The following is a 23,350-nucleotide window of genomic DNA, read 5'->3' on the forward strand; positions in this document are numbered from 1 at the left end:
TACGGTAATGAATGGAATGAATTTCCAACCTCAGGATTACATCCTAAAACTGCGCAGTCTGCCATGATCAACAGACAGCAATGTCACTATGCTCAGGAGTGCCGTTTTGTTGCTCCGCGACAAAGTGTCCAAAAACAGAGTGCAAACATAATCCACTATCACCACATAATTCATCAAGAGGCCCATCCTACCCATACACTTGAAACAGGACATTGTTGTCAAGACTTCATTTAATCAAATTCAGAGGTCTGAAACACAAATTTAAAACCTTTTTGGAACAATCAGCTGGTGAATTGTCTACTTCACTGCTGTCAGGTGGTTTTTTAATTTGAGGAAAGAGATTGAAAAATTAATGTGGACAAAAGGACAAGATGTACCTCAGCTAAGTAACATTGAATGGCTTTGTGATCTAGCGCTCCTTGTACAGTAGATCTGAGTACTTTATGCAGTGATAACAACGTGAAGCCGCAGGGCCGTGGGAAGCTCATTTCCACTCTGTTTGCATCAAGTCTTTCCAGAGACAGGGACAACTGAAGGAAGGGAATGTATCCCATTTCCCAATCAGGAAAGTATGCATGGAGGAGTATGGAAATAGATGTGTTCTGCATAACCTATGCTCTGACAAAAACAACCAGATCATGGAAAACCTACAGGAGGAATTCTCAGGACCACTTCTCAGTATCAGTGCAATGAAAACTCTTTTGAGTTCTTCCCAGATCCTTCCAAATGTGTCCACGAAGATACAGCTGCCAAACTGCAGTTCAAGCTCATCAATCTACAAGAAAGATCTGAGGCAAAAGCAGTGTTTTGAGAACAGAGACTCGTTGAGTTGTACAAAGAACTTTCACCAACCGCTTTACGTGCACTTTGTGAGTATGCCATTTCAATGGCTTTTCTGTCTGCAAGCACATATAAGTGTGAGAGATCATTCTCCACCATAGCTATCAACAAATCCAAGTTATGATCCAGAATGACCGATGCCCACTCACGTTCAGTCTTTCGCAGCAGCATATGAAGTGTAGTAAACAGACGGTTATCGGGGTCTGTTTATCGAGATCAGCATTCCATGTCACTACCAGTTAGTATTTAAAATAGATCACATGCAAGATATAGTCTATGCTGGCTTGTCCAAGGGAACTTTCGACTTGGCCATCTGCGGTCAAGCTCCCTTTGCGCTCTCAGTAAAGCCGGCCTTTGTCTTGGTTCTCTTTCGTCCTGAAGCTGGAAGTTACTTTGCTTTCCGTCACAGGAAAGTACACGGACTACATGCGTTTAACTTGTTGCTGCATTGCAGAGCGATAGCAAGTGTAAAGTTGTTGATACTCGATGTATCAGTTTCTTTAGCTTACTTGCAGTATCGTAAACACGTCTACATTGAGTTATAAACACCGGTCGTGGATTTAACCTGAGAGAGCCAGTGCGTCTCTCCGTGCGTTCCTTTACAGGCGAGCCTCAGCTTTCTTTAGGCCTGTGCCCTTAGAGAGTGCCTTGTGCACATCTCTTCAGTTGAGCTGAAAAGAGCAGAAGGGACAGGAATGCACATTTTTCAGGCAGCTACAGGAAGTACCCAGTCCATGTGATCAGTTTTCGTGATCCTGTGATCGTGACGAGACGACATTGCACCAAAATGGCGCCCAGTCCTTACACTAGCAAACTACCAATAGTGAACAGAATGCTTCTAGAGCTGTTCCAAATGTTTAAACATATTGTTCTTCCTTCTCAAGGGAATTTTCATGTTGCCTTTGTATGTACAAGATCATTGAAAAACAAGAGCTGTGACATCCACTCATTTACCTCCCTGATTTTTCATAACACAGCACATTTCTATTAATCAGCATCGATATAGTGACCAAGCATGTACACACATGCTGTCCTCTCTCTCACACACAACCAGTTACATGTAAATAACAGACTAAAATAAGTTCAGTTCTTCACCCCAAACTCAAGCATTCAAAACAAGAGCAAACATGAACGTATTGTACAAGTTCTTACACATTTTTTGGCAAAATGCATTGCTGCTAAATTATACTATCTGCCGTTGGATCTATCTAAAGAGAATTGGGACCAAATGGTTGCTATGAAACAGTACCTTTCTGTTCTGCTGAAGGCTACTGAATCCCATCATTCCTCTCAACAAGACCATAAAAACTGACGCTGCATGGGTTTTTATAACAAATCACTTTTAACCTCCTGACTCAAAGTAACAAATCCAGCTTAGAGACTTAACAAGGAGACATGCGCCTCCGTCACATTTCCGAGCTCAGGATGTCCCTTACCGAAATCATTGCACTGATCTCAGGCCCTCACCACTGCAGCACTGCTTTGGCAGTGCCGTTAAACTTTGCTTGTCACCAGCCATCTCTTCTTCCTCTGCTTTCGTCTGTACGGAAGATGGGGGTGATTTAATTTCGCTTGACACCGGCCTGTTCTTTGGCTGAGGGCCTAAGGCGAGAGTCCTTCTGCTCTTCCTCAGCTTTCATTTGTCTGAACATAACACAATCCTAGTCATGTGAAGATAAACCAAAATGACCTGAAGAATTAGTTTTTCTTTTAATTTTTTTTTTTTACCTGTATCATAATCCTACTCAGGTGAAGATAAACAAAAATGACCTGAAGAATTAGTTTTTCTTTTAATTTTTTTTTTTTACCTGTATCATAATCCTACTCAGGTGAAGATAAACAAAAATGACCTGAATCATTTATTTTTTACCTCAATGCAGCAGTTCAAAGCATTTTTAGTCATCCATACATTTTGCCACTCATCCTCACCTACATCAATGCTGTCATTCACGCACCCTAATTAACTCTACGACTAATTCCCAGTCAACCAGTCTGCAATGATGAAGGTCTGCTTGGATTCAAACGGATCCAAAAAAAAAAAATTGTTTAGGGAGGATCAATAATGCGCAAGTGCTATTAACCTGGAAATTCTGCCATTGTTTCTTCTAGTAATTATTTTGTTATATTTTATTTTTTCAGTTCCACTTTCTCTATACCAAGCCAAGCAGCAGACAGATAAATTGTTTTGATAAAATGCTTCAAGGAGCAAAAATAAAGCATAAATAAATAAATAGATTGGAGGAAATGGAAAATGCATGCAATCAGTCCTTTATGTGATTTGTGGCCCTCCACAGAGCACTAATGTAATCCGAGGTTTGCACAGACCGCATTAAAGTGGTATACACATGCCCTAGGATTGTTCGGCTTGTGATGAGCAAGCACTTTAGCGGTTTTTAGATCCTTCAGAAACACTTTTTTTTCTGCAACTCCCTGTATAGTGTGGAGTCGTGTTGCTCCTTACTGAGTTTTATGGTCCCACATGAAATAAACGAACAGAAGAAATGGAGGATTGCAATATAGCCTGCCATATAATCAAGTTCATAGCTCCCAGGCTACTTGAGTATATTTCTCAGGAAATGAGTTATTTGGTCAAACCCATGTGCACACATGGCACTTGATAATAATACTTTCATCCTGTGCATTTCCCACATCTATTCACCTTAATGTGTCTTTCCTCATTTTATCAAAATCACTGACATTACAGCAGTCAAGTGTAATGTCTGCACCATTATTAATGACCAGAAAACCTGTTGAGCATTAGTTGGCTACTGAGAACATTTGTTTTTTTGTCAGGATATTGGTGTTGGATCAACAAAGATCTGTAGTGAGGTAATCTGCTCTTCATCAGAAATATTTGAGCTCAGTGCCCTAAAAGTTTAATTAATGTGACTGAGGTTTAAGCTTGCAAAGACAATCATCCACCTTTCAAATCACTCCCAGGAAAACCGTTTACCACTGCTTTACCCAGGCCAGCTGATGGAGTATGGGCTCCCTCTCTACAGCTGGGTTTACCCCCAAGATTTATTCCAATCAGGGAGTTTTTTTATTGCCACCTTTTGAGGAGTTTTTTATTTATTTAATTTTTTAATTTTTATTTTATTATTATTTTTTTATTTTTTAACACATCTGCTTGCTATTTGGGGGTTCAGGCCTGGTGGTTTTTGTTCAGTTTATTTTTTTAAATTGCTCAGTTAAAATTGATTTGATTTGGTTTGATTTGAAAATACATTTTGCAGTGTTCCACATAGGATGCCAGGAAACAGTATATTCTGGAAGTCATTATATTGTAAAATGTGTTGTAACTGTGTATCGTATGCAGTATTGTACAGTCAGGTCCATAAATATTTGAACATTGACAAAGTTATTGTCATTATAGCTGTCTACCACAGCATATTTGAGTTGAAATAATGAATAATGAAATAATGAAATGATGCTCAAAATGCAGACCTTCAGCTTTAATTTGAAGGTATTTACATCCAAATTGGGTGAACGGTGTAGGAATTACAGCACTTTTTATATGTGGACCCTCCCTTTTTAAGGGACCAAAGTTAATTCCATGGCCATGTGTGTGTTATTCCCTCATTATTTCATTTACAAGTAAGCAGATAAAAGGTCTAGAATTGATTTCAAGTGTGGCATTTGCATTTGCAATTGGGACTCTGTTGCTGTTAACTCTCAATATGAAGTCCAAAGAGCTGTCGCTGTCAGTGAAGCAAGCCATCATCAGGCTGAAAAAAAAACCCATCAGAGAGATAGCAAAAAACATTAGGTGTGGCCAAATCAACTATTTGGTACATTCTTAAAAAGAAAGAATGCACTGGTGAGCTCAGGAACACCAAAAGGCCCGGAAGACCACAGGAAACAACTGTGGTTAAAATCACTTGTCAAACAAGATGTAAAAGAAGACAGACAGATTCCCTGATACATCTGGCAGGTTATTCCATGAAATTAGAGCTCTAGTCCATGCCTTTTGTCTTGTCCCTCTCAGTTTAAATTATTTGGCTAGGACAGTGAGGATCTCTCCTTGTCAGTCAGGTGCATGGTGGGGTGTGCTGAAGCACTTGACGTCAACCACCTCTTCCACCACCATTTTCAAGCTGGCTTGCACAGAAGTAAGTCAGTGACAGACACGTCATGTGCAGCTCCTCAGATAGCAGTATTCTGGCACAGTGATAAGCACTGTCTCTCATGAAAAGGAGGTTCCAAGTTTTGTCCCGGCTGGTCCGGATTCCTCACTGTGTGGAGTTTGCATGTTCTCCCTGAGTGAGTTTCCTCCAGGTACTCCGGTTTCCTTCCACACCAAAGACATGTCTGTCAGGCTGGGTATACTCCTGCCACTGCCTTTGACTAAGGCAAGGGCCTCAGAACTGAACTTGATCCCTGGGTGTTGTACTGTGGTAATTAGAATGGGTCAAATGCAGAGAACAGATTACCCCACGTGTTCACTAAAGTTGGATAACTTGGATGCCTGATGGGCAATGACACTGTTTTATGACATGATTTAAAATGAGATGACGCTGTCATCTCCACTGGCAGTAACTGTCCCTTCCCTGGTTGAGGCTGGTGCTAATTGTGCTTCTCCTGGTGAATCTGCTTTGCCACAGTCGCCACTGGCATAGCCCAGATTTTATACCAGACTGTGGGCTCCATCTATGCTCTGGAACAATACCTTGACAGGATGAGCCCAGTTTGCTTACATCTAATGGCTATTTAACTGTACACTTTGTTTATACATGTAAAATTTCATGTCAGTAATGACCTTTTGAAGGGAAGCTAATTTACTAAAATCATTGAGTTGAAAATATAATTATAGCTGAATATAATTGGAATAAAAATAGAATGATATATCATGTTCACAAATTACAGGGCCAAGTGGTAACATGTAGATTGAAAATAAAATAGTGGCCAGGATTGTACCTTGGGGGACCCCACCAGTAATTTGTGTTGAGTAGAACAAATAGTCAGCAACAGAGTGAAAATTGTATACGAGAGACATATTATTTGAACCAGACTAGAGCAGAGTCAGCCCTTCTCAACAGACAGTTGCAGCATTACAACAGCATTTATGCTGAGTTTGGGTAATACAAACTCATTTGGGTAATGCATGCCAGGTATTTATGTCAGAACGCTCGTCATGCAATGGCCGAAAGTGGAGAGGGATAAATTATCCAGGCAATTAAACTGGGGCATGATTAGAAAACCAATCTGAGAGAGCCAAGTTGGGAATTTTTGCCAGTACATCAGGAAAGCCTTTATAAATGCCATGTGATCTTTAATGACCACAGTGATTCACAACATTGGTTTAATTTCTCACTGGGCCATTTTTATTTTATTTTAATATATATATATGTAGTACTTTGTCCACGTAGTCACATCCTACTGGCCTAAGATAAGAAATGCTGAGGATAAGTAAGGTAGTCTTGATTAGTACTGCCATCTAATTATGGGTCTAAAAGTATTTTGATTAAGTGTTGGATTTAAAATGTATAATTTTTATTTCTCAAACTGAGGAATACAACATTTGAGACACATAAGGAACTGTTTTATTTGTTTCACAGTGTATTAGAATAATTTTCAGAAATTTACAGAGACAGACAGACAATTGTTAATGCAAAAAAAAAAAAACAAAAAAAAAAAAACAATTACAGAGTTACAAAAAGAAAATAAATATATTGAACACAGTGGAAACGTCCATATGTCAGGGTTGGGCACGGTTTATTACAACACAAAGGACTTTCAACTTTGGTCCAAACAAAACAAATTAAAAATCAATTTCAGATGTCATCAATGGCACAATTGTATTATTTTGCATCATTTCATAAATATTGTATAGCACACATGGATCATATAAATAAAACAATTTTCTCACAGAGACAACCAATCATCTGTTAGACAATATGACACCTTTACCCTGATTATATGAATTTATTGGCCCTGTAAAATAGGACGAGTGTCATTGGCTGCCCCTTGCCCATTGGTCCTGCCATGCAGTTATCTTAACATCGGCTGTTAAGATACTTCTCATTGGTATGGCTCTCCTAGGGCTAGAGTCAATTCAAGGCTGTGTACAACCAATGTCCTATCATTAGAAATGTCATTTGATATGGAAATTGCATGGATATATAATAATCTGGAATTTTCTTTCCTGCCAGAATATAATGATTTTGTTTCTAGATCTGCTGTTATTACATGTTTATTTTGTGTAGTGTACTTACTGAATATGTTTAGATTGATATAGCATGGTATCAGCAACACATATGGTATCATATATGGAATAAGCAAGAAATTTTTAATTTCACATTCCATTCATATACATTATTCTGATGCACACATCCACTGTCTGATTATATCCCAGTTTAATTCATTTCCTGGTGCGATTTTGCTGGTGGTTTTGATCTTTTACATTATGAAAATATGAATGCTGTATATCTATATACACATCTATAACATTGCAAGTTATCATAATTGTCAATGTGAAACAGGTTTCAACTGCACTAATCTGCTGCATTATTATCACATATTCCAGGCATTCAGCTTATGTTCTTTTCCAGAGCAACATACACATTGTTCTCAGTTTTACATGGTAAATCCTTTTATACAGCAGGATAGTTTACTGAAGAAATTCAGGTCAAGCACCTTGCTCAAGGGTGGTTCACCTTTAGCTTACCAGCCCAGTTCCCTAGCAATTACACCATACCTCAGATGCTGCACATAGCCTGCCTACAAAAATCCCTCCACATTGGTATGTTCTCCAGTTTTTCCTTCTATGTTTTCAATACACTGAAGTACATACCTCAATTTATACATTACAATGCATGCAAGGCAGCTGTTATGACTGTACACTCTCCAAGAATTCACATTGAAGTTAGCCTTTTTTTGTAATGTCTTGCATTGCTGTTACACTGCAGCCTTTGTGATGAGATGTTTTATACATATATAGATACATACATATATAGTCTGTATATTCTTTGGATGTAGAATGGCCTTATGTTCTGTGTGTGTGCGTGTGTGTGAGAGAGACAGAGAGAGAGAGAGATCAATGCTCTAATATATAAAAATAATACAATAAAAAAGGTGTTGTACTGAGAAAAACAGCAATAGAGAGGGTATATTTCCACTAAAATGTCACAGTGAATGTACCTTGCAGTGTTACAAGCAATTGATTTCACATGTCCCCAAACGTCTGTTTGTTAGAAAAGTTTTGCTATCGATTTGAGTGAGCCTCACTTCTTCACCAACTTTAGCAGCTTAGAATGATTGGGCGGGTATCTTTTCTGCAAATTGCAATTGTTTACATTTGCCTCAATGCACATATACACAAGTAAATTTGCGTTTTCGTAGCGTATACAACTTAGTATACAATGCTAACATGCCTCTTAATGCATTCATTTCTATTTGGCAAAAGCAAATTTGACAAAATAATTGGGAAGCAATATTATAAAGTCATACACAGTCTATCGTGAGTGACAAGGGTTGTAATTCCTCAACAGTTCACCTGATATGGATGCAAATACCCTCAGATTAAATGTAATAGTCTGCATTTTAATCTCATATTCATTTTTAATTTTTTAACTTTATTTTTTTTCAAATCCAATGGGCTTGAGTAGAGTGCCAAAACAATAATACTGCACTGCAAATAGTAAGATGTGAGAGTTCCTAAAATTAATTTGAAAAACACAAACAACCATTCTTTTTAATAGCTCAGTAGCTTTAATTTCAAAGAAAATCTCAGAAATCATATTTAACATGCTATGTTTCAGAATGTAACATTTTATATCACTGTTGAATGAGATGTTCTCATTTTATAAATAAACTGAATACTTTTTCTTTTCTTCTTTAATTTTAATCAGAAGCTGACATGACTACAGTTCATTAAGGCAGTAATTGTCTGAACAACAAAACACATTTTGCAACTTGCCTAATAATTTCTCGAGTTATTCTTTGGTTTATAATGTCCAAGCCAATAACATGTTTTTTTTTTTGTTTTTTTTTTACATATCATTTAATTTTATGGAACAAGTTGACATTTTAGCATAAATTGGATAGATTTATAAAGATGTCATTTTTTAAACCTACATAATATTTTTAAAATGTTGGTGAATTGAGGCAAAACAAATGGACCTCCGGAAATCTGTTAAATTAGACAAAGTAATCACTGGCTAAAAATACACCATAAAATTCAATCATTTTAATTAAATAGATAGTACTGGATTTTCATTACCTGATTTATTTACTTCAAGAAAAATACATTTCTTTTATAGTTTATTACAAAGAGTAATAAAGCACTGCATTTGTAAATGATGCTAATGTTTTCCAGATGAACATAATATAGTATATTGTTTATTGTAACACCCCATTTTTAAAATATTTTTTTCTTATGAATTATAGAAGTTGGCTGGGCCACACAAATATGAAAACAATATAAATATTAAATATATTTGACCGCACTCACTAAAATCCAGGGGCATTTTCAAAACAAATGGGGGCCATTTACAGTTAACATTTCAGCTTAGTCAAAAACAGTAATTGTGACATACTCGTCTCATATATGGACAGATCCATAGTAGCTATGATGTGGGCAACGTCTTGCAGTTCAGAACTAACAAACATGACTATTAATATAATGAAATATCAAATAATGCTTGTTCTGTGAGTGTGATGTAGGTGTAAGCACATCATTACATGTGTATTTCCAGCTTTTGCTCAACATAATCTTAGTTTATTAATAACGATATAATAAAATATTAAAATGTTGATACATTATATTGTCTCTTCAATAAACTAATAATAAAATAAACACTTGTTACCCTACAGTTGTGCATGTTATATTGTCATTTCTCAGTGCATAAGATCATTGGTTAATTCAATAAATTAACAAAAAAAAAAAAAAAAATTCTTCATGATGCCTCTTTTTCAGTTTACCGTGATGTTCAACAAATTTGCAGTCTCTTCTCCATGACTTTAGTCAATACTTTATGTAATAAACACTTTGGGATAGTTGACAAAATAATTTATAAAAAAAATTAGGGTATTTTTGTCCACTCCCTTTGTATATTTCTGACCCTGTTTGCTTATATAGCAATTTACATGTGGTCTAAGTGCATATTTTTATACACTTTGGTTTCACCATGTAGAAATGACCACACTTTTCATACAGCACATAGCCCCTCAATTTCAGGGGACCATAACGTTTGGGACATTAATGTAATGTAAATGACAGTTGTCTTGTTTAGTACATGTTTAGTGTTTAGTAGTCACATATTCTTTGCAGTCCTGTGATAGATTGGCGGCCTGTCAAGGGTGTATTTCAGCCTCTTGCCCAGTGCATGCTGGGATACACTCCAGCAGTACTCATGACCCGACCAGGATAAGCGGGTTTTTATATTTCTTAGTAAACGTATAATCTGGCCATCCTGTTTTTGAGGTTAATATTGGTTTGGATCTTGCAGTGTAGCCTCTGTAGTTCTGTTCATGAAGGCTTCTGTGGACAGTGGTCACTGACACATCCACAGCTGTATCCTGAAGAGTGTTTCTGATCTGTTGGACAGGAGGTTTGGGGTTTTTCTTTATGGTGAGAATTCTTCTGTCATCAACTGTTGTGGTCTTCCTTGGCCTACCATGCCCTTTGCGATTCTTCTTAATGATGCTTTAAATAGTTAATTTTGGTAAACCAAAAGTCTGACCTTTGACTTCGACTGTTTTTTTAAATAATATATTTCTCAACCTCTAAATGGCTTCTTGAATTTTACTGGCATAACACTAGTCCTCATGTTGACAAATGCTAATAACTCCAAAGGCAACCAAAAGCCTAGAAACTAGAGACTAGATCCCAGGAGCAGTCTTATACAGGCAATAAGAAAGCAATTGAACTGGACTAATCAGAAAAACCTGTGATGCTATTTATTCCATACATTATGGTGCCTTGAAATGGTAGCGGGGGTTAAGTATAAAAGGTGCTGTAATTTCTGCATGCTGACACCAAAATGTATAACAATACCCTTTAATATAAGCTGAGAGTTTGCACTTTAACCACATGCAAATCATTTGATATATACTGTATATATAAATGATAATGCATTTGCTATAAGGTACAGAATGTTAGACTTAAACAATGTGTTTTTAGAAATGCTTAACAGTGCCTTTTATATGTTATTTAACATTTTTTTGTTAAACATATTAAGATAAAACTAATATGTGTTTCAGAAAATTTTCACTAGATTTAGGTGAAACGCTGGACTGAATTCTATCATCATCTCAAAAAAGTGCATGACGAATGGGTTCTATCACTCACTTCTGAACTATGAGTCTTGATGTATCTTGTTGACTAATTGAGCTGTTGAAAATAAAATCGCCTTTGGAACATATCAGTGCGTTAATGACTATACAAGCTTCCTTCCTGTTTAGTAAATTAATTTAAATGCTTCATTAACTGCTTAGCTGCTTTAATGTTGTATCTGTTTTTGGTATGTCTAAACATATTCAACCTTAGGATAGTCTAATCTTTTACGCTAAATATATTCTGCAACCTGAAATGGTATATGTGAAGCAAAACAGGTATGCAACCGTAGAATCAAAATAAACTTTGAAGAACATTTGCTCATTTGTTCATTGCTTCGGAAAGTAATACTATTTAATGAAATTCATTATTATGGCATATTGAAAAATGTTTTGTATTCTGAATGACGGTTCACTTATAAAAACAATGCAAAGTGAAATGAGTATCCATAGAAGTCTTGCATTATTTTAAATTTGTCTGACCAAAACTTCAGTCCATGTTCAGCTCTCTTTGCTATTCCTGTGATCACTATAGTTATTATTTCTTATTTATTATTGTCTTATTCATTCACATGAATAAGTGAAGGTAGCTTTGACAGCATGTACACAGAGACAAACACTGAAGTAAAAAAAGGATATTTTTTAGAGTAATTTCAACATTCTCCTCATCTGATAATAATAATAATAATAATAATAATTTTCTTTTTATTTATATTTAATTTTTTTTTACAAATACAGGTAACCCACCCAGTAGACAAGGTTGAATAGGCCAAATGCCGTGGGGAAGAATATTCTGGAATAGGAATCAATCTTGGAGACGTGGACATGCATCCTGTTCTCACGCCACGTCCCAGATCGACAGTCGTCGAAGCAGCAGAAGAAGCCGGTGCAGTCCTTACCGTCCAGACACTCGTCGCTGTGGTCCTCTCCATGATAGGGGGTGATGTTGTTTATCCGAAGCAGCGATGTTCTGACTGCTCCACATTTCTGTCATCAGAGAGGCATGTTAAACACCAGAGGCCACAATTATAAAAATTTTTCTCAGATTTATACTTGAACTTAATCTTAAGATCATTTCCGAAGGTGTGCTTAAGTTCGATTCATAAAAGATACTGAGCATGAAAAACCTTGCTTACGTAGGTTCTAAGAAGCCCATTTGTAACTTACGCACCTGTGATCTATAAATCTCAAATTAACTTAAAATTGATGGCACCTGAACGTGCCTTACACTCTGCGATTTCCCCTTATGCAATGCTAGGACAAATGAGGGTTTAGTCAGGAATAACCATGGACCAAAAGAGAAAAGCAAAAGCAATTCCGGTCTCTCTTCATCATTGAGCTGTTGACTATCCTAAAGATGCGGACTTCAGTTTTATCCATTTAAAAATGTATTTTTTTCACTAAATTGTAGTGTATTCAACAGTTCTTCATAAGAGTAACCCAGAAGAATACCATTAAACACACTTTCCCGTGTATATGTATATGAAATGGATACAAAAAAAGTCTTGTGTTTTTGGATGTGTAACTTATCTGCAATGCTCAATGGGCTTTTTCAAATGAAAGAATTTAACTTCTGTGGCAGTTGTGCAAATAAGATTATGCACTGCAGGAATCTTGCTATTTATATGCAAATCTCTCTTAATCAGTCTATTCCGACAAATCTCAGCAGGCGGCTCAGAAAAAAAACAGAAACCTGCATCTTTACTTCCTGTAACAGGGTCCTTCTTGCTATAGACACTGGTTTCAGCAATCACTGCACAAAGATCACCAATCAGTCAAAAACAATTTACGGTGGTGCAAGATTTCATTACATTTTTTCTTGTACATCCCCCCTTGTAATTTAAAAAAATTCTCCTTAAGTGGTCTTCATTAAGACTTCCTCCACTCTAGTGATGAAGGGAAAGGAAATAGTTTCCTTTCCTAGCTTCTCATTTCTTTAAGCTATGCAAATGTGGGCGAAGAGGCTTGGGATGGTGGATCAACACCACAATTAGCATATCACAACATAAAATCATCAGAGACTGATGAGACATAACTGACAGTATGTTGTTGATTACTGCACTGGATATGCTGCTGGGTAAAATAAATATACACAAAAAATATAAATAAATAAAAAATACAGGTGCATTTAACATCACATGAAAGAAAAGTTTCCATTTTCCAGGTTGACAGCCCTATAATTAACTATTCAGACACTCATACACACACACACACACACACACACAGTCAATCACACACACAATTTATGTAGGAATGGATGCACATATTTCACACTAAATTTATTCCCCAAGTAAATAAACTGCCTAGTTTAATGCCATCTCAGATTTATGGCTCATAGCAGCCTTCATCGCTGCTATATTTCTGCATGTCACTGTCAGGTGAAACTAATACAGCCTGTGTCCCCTCACCCTGTTTTCACAAACCAGTAAATACACAGCATGGCAGTCTAAAGGAAGGTCTGATCCCTGGTGAACGGCCAAACACCCCCCTTTCTGTCCACACCCCCCATATAAGCATCTTAAGCAAAATAAATAAATTAACAATAATAATAATAATAATAATAATAATAATAATAATAATAATAGGGGCGACATAGCTCAGGAGGTAAGAGCGGTTGTCTGGCAGTCGGAGGGTTGCCGGTTCGTGTCGAAGTGTCCCTGAGCAAGACACCTAACCCCTAACTGCTCTGGTGAATGAGAGGCATTAATTGTAAAGCACTTTGGATAAAAGTGCTATATAAATGCAGTCCATTTAATAATAATAATTTCTGTTACAAGAACTCTTTATTTATGTATTTTTTGTCTGCAAACCTCACTAAATTTCCATTCACCTGTCCAAGGTGTGTGGGCCAGCTACCTGACTGGGCTATCCAGTTAGCTGGCTGTTTAGCTGACTTACTTACCAGGATATCATGCTACCTAGTTAGATGACTGGAGCCATCTGGATTTGTTGGATAGGTACTGTAGCTAACTGGACATAACAAGTAAACAGCTAGCCAAGCATTTATAGAACATTTGTTTGACTATTCCCTTTCCAATATTTATTCCCATTGTGTTAATGAAAGCCATTCAACAAATTTGTATGAACAGACTATTTTCAGCCAGAGACAAAAGCTTTTCTAGTTGACAGAAAATAGAAATAGTAGAAATTGTGACTGAAATTAGTTAAGAGGAGCATCACTTGTGCTTTATTTTCCGTGATTTGTTATTACAAATGTCAGCTACTTTGTGGATCAGCTATTTTAATCCCTGAATATTGACAGTTCTGTGCAGTTGAGGTAAGTGTCCGGTGGGGGTGATAGTGAAGAGTAGCGAGACGGCTAGCGAACCTCTCACCTGAGTCATGCTGGATTTGAGATTCTTGGACTTCCTGTTGCTGGTGAAATAGTGCAGGGTTCCATACTCTATCAGCGCGGCGAAAGTGAAGATGAAGCAGACGGACACAAAAAGGTCCATGGCCGTCACATAGGACACCTTGGGGAGAGACTTCCTGGAAATGGTGCTGAGGGTTGTCATGGTGAGCACTGTGGTGATCCCTGTAGTGTGAGACCCCATCATTGGTCAGTCAGAACAACAGAACACAATCAATACTCAAAGAAAAAATGTATTTTCCAGTGTTGTCTCATGATTTCGATTGAAAATGAACTGCAGTACTGCTCCATTTCAATGTAAGTCATCAGTTATTATGTTTAAATACTGAGTAGTAATGGATATATTAATTGTCCTTAACATAATAAATCACGTGTATGTTTACACACATTAAAATGCACAATATGCTCACTGTAGTTAAGCCTTACTTTCTAAGGCTAACAACATTACTCCTCCTGTTGAATCATGATGTCATGTAGGTTGAGTTACAATTGAAACCCAACCACTGTCTTTTAATATACTACTGGCTACTGGCTATGTACAATCAGATTGCATAGAAACCAGTTTCAACAATTGTAATTTTCATTTCCAGCTACTATCTCATCATGGCAGAAACAAAATCTCCTGTCTCAAGGAGAGTTTAATTTCATAGGGTAGTGTCTCAACTTGCATAATGAGCAAGATAATCAGTGTGATTCCATATGGAAATTTGCTGTGTTAGAATTTAACCTAAATGAAGGAACAAATACTAGATTAAGTAATGCTGAAAATGGGATCAACCGATCGTTATACCAGTTATTAATTCACTAATTAATAAGGAAGTAAGGGATAGTAAAGAATAACATATTTGATTGAATGAAACCCCTAGTAGAAACCCCAAATTTCATTTAGAAATCCACATGTAATTGAGAATCCCCTTTTCAATTATTTATTTTCTGCAGTAACTTTGGCTCCTGAGTAGCCATTTTATGTTGCAGCAGACCATGACAAATTAAGTGCTTCCTTGTTCTTGACATTTGTGAACAAGGGATTTTAATTATTTCAAAATGGAAAATGCATCATAGTTTGGGCATCCCCAGATAAGAGAGCAGTCGTTGCTGAACTTAATACTAATGGTTTAGATGTCCTGTGACGGGAAAACCTTACCCAGGGACGTCCTTGCTGGCACAGCATCCTTGTTGATCCAGAAGGAAACCCAGGAGAGCACAACAATCATACTGCAGGGAATGTATGTCTGAATGGTGAAATAACCCATTCGCCGGCTCAAGTCAAAAAACACTGACATGACCACGTATTCTCCTGGAAAGAGAAAGTGCATGATTGAACCCACGTTTAGAAGCCAGAATTTTCTGTACCAGTCGTTCCCACATCTGGGAATCTGAAGTGTATATAATAAAATTTCTGCTGTAATTCACAGCAGTTAAATACACGTCTGCACTGCAGTGTACATGTAACATTTGATTTTAAAATATAAAACTCCATTCCGGGAGGAGGGGGGCTTATTTGTCATGTGCTCAGCTGTGGGGGTGCTAAAGTGGGAGAGAAGTTACAGAGGGTGAGTATGGTTTTGTTATGGCCATGGTGGGTGGGTGTACTACGTGCATCCGTCACTACACTCATGCTGTCTTTCGCTACACTGATGTTTGTAGTTAATAAAGGCACGCTGTCCCGTCAGTATTAGCAAATGTGTTTGGCACCACACGTTAGCCGCTGCAAGGCTAGCATAGCAACTGCGGCATAACTAAGGCAAAAGACAACTACTCATACCTGACTGCGTGCGCGCTACTTCGGAGGAGTTGCGCAGCCCCACGAACGCAAACTGGTAAAGCCTCCAGTACCGCTGGTCCGCCACCTCCACCGACCTCCTCTGCCAGCGGTAGAGAATCTCATTTTTAGGATAGCCATCTGGAGGAGCACCGCCAAAGGAAATGCTTTAAGCCTGTGTTTCATCTCATGCCACGATGACTGTGCGTGGTCCTCAGACATGCCAAGCGATGGCAGCACATCGATGATGCATGAATGTATCAGACTGCAAAAAAGTGCAGTTATGCTAATGCATAATGCATAGCGAGGCTGGCTATAGCACAGCCAATGCCTCCGGAATAGCCTGGCAAGATGATGGAGAACATGGTAGACCTGGTTACTGAGATGCATGCCAGTGAAATATGACACAGACATTGCATGAATCACATCTAGCCGCATGATGGGTTTGTGACACAGACTTCATCTTTCGGAGTGTTTATGGGTCCCCAACCCTTGATGAGTGTGGCATATGACAAGCGCATATGGCCCCGGGTTATTGTGTAAATCAGATGAAGCCTGGGATTTCTGCTTTGAGATGATGCACTTCCGCCTCTCCAGATCTTTGCTAGAAGAGTTTTTTTTTTTTCTCTTTTTTTTGGAGGGGGTGTTGGCATGGCAGTCGTGATGTGTAGGCACAACCATGATTAAAAAACAGCACCTACAGCTTGAGAATTCAAGGGGACAGGAGTGCTCATCCATAGGAAAGTTGTGCAGCTTGAGGTAGCATTCAGCATTAATGGTCAACCTGACAATGGAGAAACAGCGAATACTCTATCAGGGCGTGCAATATTCCTTAAAGGTGAAAAAGCACATGTGGAAAAAAAAAAACAATCCCCCCCAGTGTAAAACTATGTATATTTTCAGTACGGTGTGCAATTCATATTAAATTATATTGATATTTTCATCGACAAGAAAACTGAGCTGACAACAAGAGCCCAGGAGATTTGTTTTCATTACTCGCATTCATAAAGTTTATTTTTGTCTAGATTTTTTAACATTTCTTTTTTACGACGCTTGGTGGACTTCTGCACCAATAGCCACATTCAAATGTTTTTCTTGTGAAAAACGCAAAATGAAGAGGCAGTTATATTAACAATGCTCAATAGCTTCAGCAGGCCTTACCTCAGCGTGTACATCACCCGCCCGTTGCTCCACAGCCTCAGCAGTCGGTTGGGCGTGGTGATCCAGTGGGCGTCGGACTTCCTGGAGTTGCGAAAGAAGGTGTCTGGGATCCAGATCTTTCCCACCATGTTGCTGTTGAGCATCAAAACTTTCATGGAGCTGTTGAATTTCAACCTGCTGTCATACCAAGTCTGGGCGAAGAATATGTCAATGGTGTACTCCTGCAACCAGATCAGAACATCTTGAATCATCTGATCGCATGGCAATAATACTACTGCTAATATAAGTGTCACTGACATGGAGTTAGAGGGGCAAATAGATCTTGTGGGCATCCCCTATTATTTTCGTTGGTTTTCAGTTCTACTCCTTCCTCTTATGTTCTCACAGTTTTCTCCTAAATTGCCATATTCCCAATAATTTTCTGTAGCTACAGCACTATTAATGTTAAGAAGGAATCCTTACAAGGTCAACTTCATGGGGACTAGCCCAAAATAAGGAACACTGGAGCACACTGAACTCAGAGAAGAAGACACTGTCTAATAGACGGGGGGAATAACCTTTTAGATGTATGGGCATGTTGGAAATGAAGCAAGTCTTCATAAAAGTACAAAATCTCTAAATTTATTGCAGATCCAAAATTGCTCTGTACAGAACACTACTCTAAGAGTACAAATTAGGCTCTTTGAGAGAAGGTTTAAATCTTAAGAAATCTACCCAGTGGTGAGTACATGTTGTTTTAAGTACAGTAGACATATACAGAGCTGCAGCAGTTGTGAAAGATCTGTACTGATACACCTTGATGGAGATCAGGCCGATGTTAGCGTTAAGATTGATCAATTTTGTTTCCTGTCTTTTGAGGTTTTTGCCAAATGCATTTTTTAGTGATTAATAGTAATCATGTACTAGTTATAATTGGCAGGTGCCAATTTTTACCCTTGATTAAGGTATTTAACCGGAATTGCTTGAACATCCAGCTGTATAAATTGATTCCATGTAAAAAATAAAAAATAAAAAAATAAAATAAAAATCAAGCTTTGTAAGTTGCTCTGGATAAGCGAATATATAAAATCACTAAAAATGTAAACATAAAATGTGACTTCAGTTTAAAGGCTCAGCAGTCCTTAATAGGGCTGTTACAAATGGATTAATGACTTTGTAATGAGGGATAAAATCATAACGACTCCTATAAAATCAATTAAGTTATCATTGATAAAATTATACTTTCAACTCCTGTTTGCTTTTCTCCCATAAACCTACCTGCATACTGAACAGCATGTCAGGCTGCTGATTTATTCAATAAAAATGATTCATTTAGCCATTGAAATGCATCACAATCTAATCCTGTGAATGAGCACCCAGCACATTGCTAATACTACAGCATTCCAATAGCAATATGATTTTTTTTTTTTTTTTTTACAATCTGCAATACAGGCTATCGGCATATGGCATTATTACTGTTTATTGAGTAACCACTGTAATTATTGTTCTTACAGCATTCATTATTTGCATGATTTTGACTCTAAACAGGAGTGACATCATTGCTTTATACATGTTAATCACTGATGATAGCTGTTAACCAGTATAACTCCCTATGTTTTGTATGGCTTCTGACACAAGGATGTCACATAATTACCTTTGTTTGTCCAGTTAATATAAATTGCAGCATAATTGGTGACAAAAAAAATTAGTATGATATGCTTATTTGTGGTTATTGACATTAGTATATTTATATTTATGGATGTTAATATTGTATTTCATTGTGATATATACCACTTATAAATGAGTTATAATAAGGAGAAAAGACAGCAATGCTTCTCCTTTTTGCTGCTGTCAACTATGCCTGCTTTCCTCCACAGCCAAAGAGGCCTTCAGGACCCTGGACAGCAGCACCTCATCCAGGCATTCTCTCTTGAGGCTGATCAGCAGTCAGCCAAGGTGTTACCATTGTAAAGGCACACCCTCCTGTTCCTTTGGGACAATGCCCGGAAGAACAATGCCACTGCATGCTTCTCAGCCATTTTATTATTTTGTAGTTTCTTTAGTTCTCTAGCCTGAAACTTGGCATTTTTCTTTTGGTACTGCTTAGTTTGAGGGAAACAAATGGCCAAAAACCAAAGATTGGGTGTCTCTTTATTCAGTTTTCGTCTGGCTCAGTGGCTTTGCATGACACCATGCCAAACTCTTACATAAGTGTTACAAACATAAGTGTTAACTCAACTTTCTGTCATAATGAAATCACTTCACAATAGTCACATTTATTTTGTTGTATTTGTATGAGACAGAAAAGCACACAGACATCTAAAAGAGAATGATCCGTAAAAGAGAAAATATCCAGTGAATGGCAGTTCTCTGGGCGAACATGCCTTGTTGATGGCAGAGGTCAGAGGAGAATGGCCAGACTGGTTTGAGCTGATAGAAATGCAACAGTAACTCAAATAACCACTCGTTACAACCGAGGTATGCAGAAGAGCATCTCTGAACGCACACCATGTCAAACCTTGAAGCAGATGGGCTACAGCAACAGAAGACCACACCGGGTGCCACTCCTGTCACCTAATGAAGTGGCCGGTGAGTGTATATTGCAATGGATACAATGTTCTAATCTTGATTTCAGAATGTATTCAGAACTGCACTGGTCTGACTGCCACTCAGTATTACTCTGAATAAAGTTTGTAAAGTCTGTATTTTCCTGTGGCCATCACTGAGTCTGTAGTTTTGGGGTGTTAACAGCAACTGTGCTGTTAAGTGCGTGTCTGTCTCTATCAGTGAGCTTTGACTTGCAGCCACTTTGCCAATGCAGTTCTTTCATGCGTGGCGCATCGTGGCATACATTTTTTGACACCGTTCTCCTTGCCAAATTTCTTTTAATTTTTTTTTTTACTTTTTCATTCTTTGTTGATACTGTAGAATCTTATTTCCTGTTCAATGGAACAACTGTACTGTATCAGTTTGACCCTGGCTGGCTGTTATGTTTTATTGTTGCAATTTATATCACAGAGGCCCACATAGGTCATCAGATGAAAGAAGTAAATGTAATATTGATTGTATGTAATGTGTACTGTAAATTTTATATACACAATGAAAAAAGAGCAAATAAAAACAGCAGATAAGTAATTAGCTCGTGAAAACACCGGAATAGCTTAATAACAAAATAACTAAATGCAGAAATATTATTTTTATCATGCACCCACGCAAGTGAAATGAATGGGTCACAGTATCATTTTAACCCTGGCATTGGATTATTCCATTGCAGATGTTACTGCCACACCCTACGCACAATGCAATGACAATGAAACATTATCCAGTATAGTAGTGGTAGCATATTGTCTTTTTGTTTTGTAATTGTACATTCTCTTTTGCCCCCATTCTCAGAGGCCATCTGGAGCATAGATCCCGTACCACACTATCCCTGAATCCATGTGAGATGAGGGAAATGTGAAGGGGAATGGGTAGTGTTCGGAGGTTCACACGCACACTGACAAGGGTACCACCAGGCTACTACAGTTAGCCCCTAAATCCCGATGGACTTAACAGAGGGATGGGGAAAAAAACAAAAAAATAATAGCAGCGAAGCCGATATCCGACAAACACTAAACCGAGAACCCAAACACTGGTACTAAATAATAAAGGTCCCGGAAGTTCCAACGGGAAACCTTTAGACTTAGGGTTTAACAGAGAATACAGCTGAGTGACAAACACTCAGCTAAAACAAATAATCTGAGTGCAACTCAGAAAAACTCAAATACAAAATACAAAACCAGGACAACGTCCCAAATACCCCAGCTCGCAGAGCTGCAAAATAAAAAAAGAACTTTTTCTTTTTGTACTAGAGTGCTAAACTGCGCTTCGCACCAACACTGAATGTACCGGACAAGCAACCTAACAAATAGCTCCCACAGAGCACTTATCCCACCGTCCTATTACCTGGCTCTGGTCTTTCTGATAGCAACACAGACGCAATGAACCCCGTCACGTTACAGGTTAAATAGGCGACGAACAGGTGAGTCCAATTAGAACTCAGGGTGCTCCCCTAGTGGCCACACCCAGCCACTGCACCCTGAAACCATGACAGGACATTTACTAAACCTTGTATCCTACTCCAGCTCCAAAGACATGGAAGTCTTTAAGTAGACCCCACAGCCTCAAATGCATTTTTGACCAAAAATCTTTCAGATCTACGAATACACTGCATGATATAATTCTGCAGCGTCATCAATATTCTTAAATATTCTTAAATATTTTTAATGGTCAATCATTGTAGTACCTGAGTCATCCAGTCACAATGCAATCATTTTTCAAGAACTTAGTCACTGCAAGGTCACTTTCTTTTTTATTTTATTTTATTTTTCTCCCCATAGAAGTGCTAGATTTCCTTTCTAAATATTTTTATTAGATTTTTCCATAAATTAAACTCCTGATAAGGGACCTGGAGAGATCTAGTCTAACCTCATTAACACAAATGGGGGTTATTTAATTTTCTCTGGAAAATGTATACTCCAACATGCTTTCTGAAAATATTATTAAAAATGGCAATAAATAAAAAGTAAATAAAAATGTATACACTTATTTATACCGCTGGGCATTCATATTGAAACCATTCAAAAAGCGCCTTGCTCCATGGAACTGCCCAACGCAGAATTTTAGCACACAAATATCTGCTTACATATGGCCTAATCTTCAACATCCCATACAGTACATTGCCACCACTAGTCAGTTGTGGTGATAGGCTCTGTTGTTTTAAAACATAACGGTCTTAAATAACAGTCCATCTGACTTTGCCGTTTCTTTCCGTAACGTTTCCTTTACAGGAGAGGCCGTGCACTCACCATGTTGATGGGATCGACCGGTCCAATGCTGTTCACATATACTGCAGTCTCAATGACCGTTGGTCTAACTGAAAGAGATTTACCGCCCGGATGAGAAATAATGACTGTAAAAATAAGCTGAAAACAATCAATCACAAACTTGGATTCGGTTTCAAACTATTGGTGGGAAAACTGTAGGATTTCGGGGCTCTAACATCAAATAGCCCTGCTTCACCAAAACTGACAATATGGAGAGCTAATTTCAAATCTCGTCGGCAGTTTACACTATTCAAAATAATGAATTAGCAACCCAGCTATAACTTTATTTAGTATATTTATCCATGGCCTACACTGATTGCAGGAAATTAATGAACTTAAGCCTCACACTGAAAGCTCAATAGATCAATAACCGTCTGGCTCTGTTTCAGTCTTGCAATTCAGTGATCAATTGCTTAAAACCACTTGGCTCAACAGCGCAAAGAGCAAGTTGACGCAGACAGTGGGAGCGAAATCAGACACAAACAATCAGTATCAAGTATGGACTCTTTACTTTTCTATTTGAAGTCTTGTTTCCCCCTTTCAATAAAAGCACAGCCTACCTCAAGCATTGTGCTTTAGACTTACCGTAAGCCCACACATAAAGAGATGAGAAGTCAAAGACAAAGACGGCGAAATGGGATACACAAAGTCACTTGCCTCCAATGTCAGGGCGGAGTTTGTTGTCATAGCCCTGTAGTAATTTGTTCAGGATCAAGGTGACATCACCCTCATAGACCTTTGGTGATAAAACCCATGTTTTATTGATGGCAACGTCCTCATAGTCCTCGTCTTCTAGCTTGTTGGGGCCAAATGCCAGACTTCGGAACAAAAAGAAAATAATAAAAATACTAAATAGGGAAACAAACACTGAGAGCAAAACACCAAGGCATAAATAGCATATGTTACAAGGAAATAATGTAACAAACATCGAAATAATTTATGGAATTGTTTGAAATTGGTTATACTGAATTGGTTCTGGAGACAGAATAAAACTGCCAGACTTAATGTGTTGGGTTCAACACTCTGCACCTTTCAAGATATTAATTCCCTACTCTGAATGACTAGCGTGTGTAAGAGAGAAGGATATGAATGAGAAGG

At 37.9% G+C, this 23,350-nt stretch overlaps 1 protein-coding gene across 5 annotated transcripts in view; it reads right to left on the reverse strand.

Moving 5' to 3' along the window:
* LOC118232054 (gamma-aminobutyric acid receptor subunit gamma-1-like) overlaps window positions 1–23,350 on the reverse strand; it is a 46,031-nt gene that overhangs the window by 18,708 nt on the left and 3,973 nt on the right. For 2 of the 5 annotated variants that reach the window (XR_004766207.1, XM_035426599.1), the window contains exons 2-9: window positions 22,910–23,070; window positions 22,235–22,302; window positions 17,409–17,629; window positions 16,949–17,031; window positions 16,251–16,388; window positions 15,630–15,782; window positions 14,451–14,650; window positions 12,015–12,102 (exon numbers count right to left, since the gene is read on the reverse strand). Coding sequence is in view for 4 of the 5 variants with exons in the window: in XM_035426599.1 (XP_035282490.1) it covers window positions 12,015–12,102; window positions 14,451–14,650; window positions 15,630–15,782; window positions 16,251–16,388; window positions 16,949–17,031; window positions 17,409–17,629; window positions 22,235–22,302; window positions 22,910–23,070 (1,112 nt within the window). In the remaining variant the exon portion in view is untranslated. Of the gene's footprint in view, window positions 1–11,800; window positions 12,103–14,450; window positions 14,651–15,629; window positions 15,783–16,250; window positions 16,389–16,948; window positions 17,032–17,408; window positions 17,630–22,234; window positions 22,303–22,909; window positions 23,071–23,350 lie in introns of those variants that run through there. The other 3 variants (XM_035426600.1, XM_035426601.1, XM_035426598.1) reach the window with 3 other exon arrangements.

Source organism: Anguilla anguilla, chromosome 7 (genome assembly GCF_013347855.1).
Source record: "Anguilla anguilla isolate fAngAng1 chromosome 7, fAngAng1.pri, whole genome shotgun sequence".
NCBI lineage: Eukaryota > Metazoa > Chordata > Actinopteri > Anguilliformes > Anguillidae > Anguilla > Anguilla anguilla.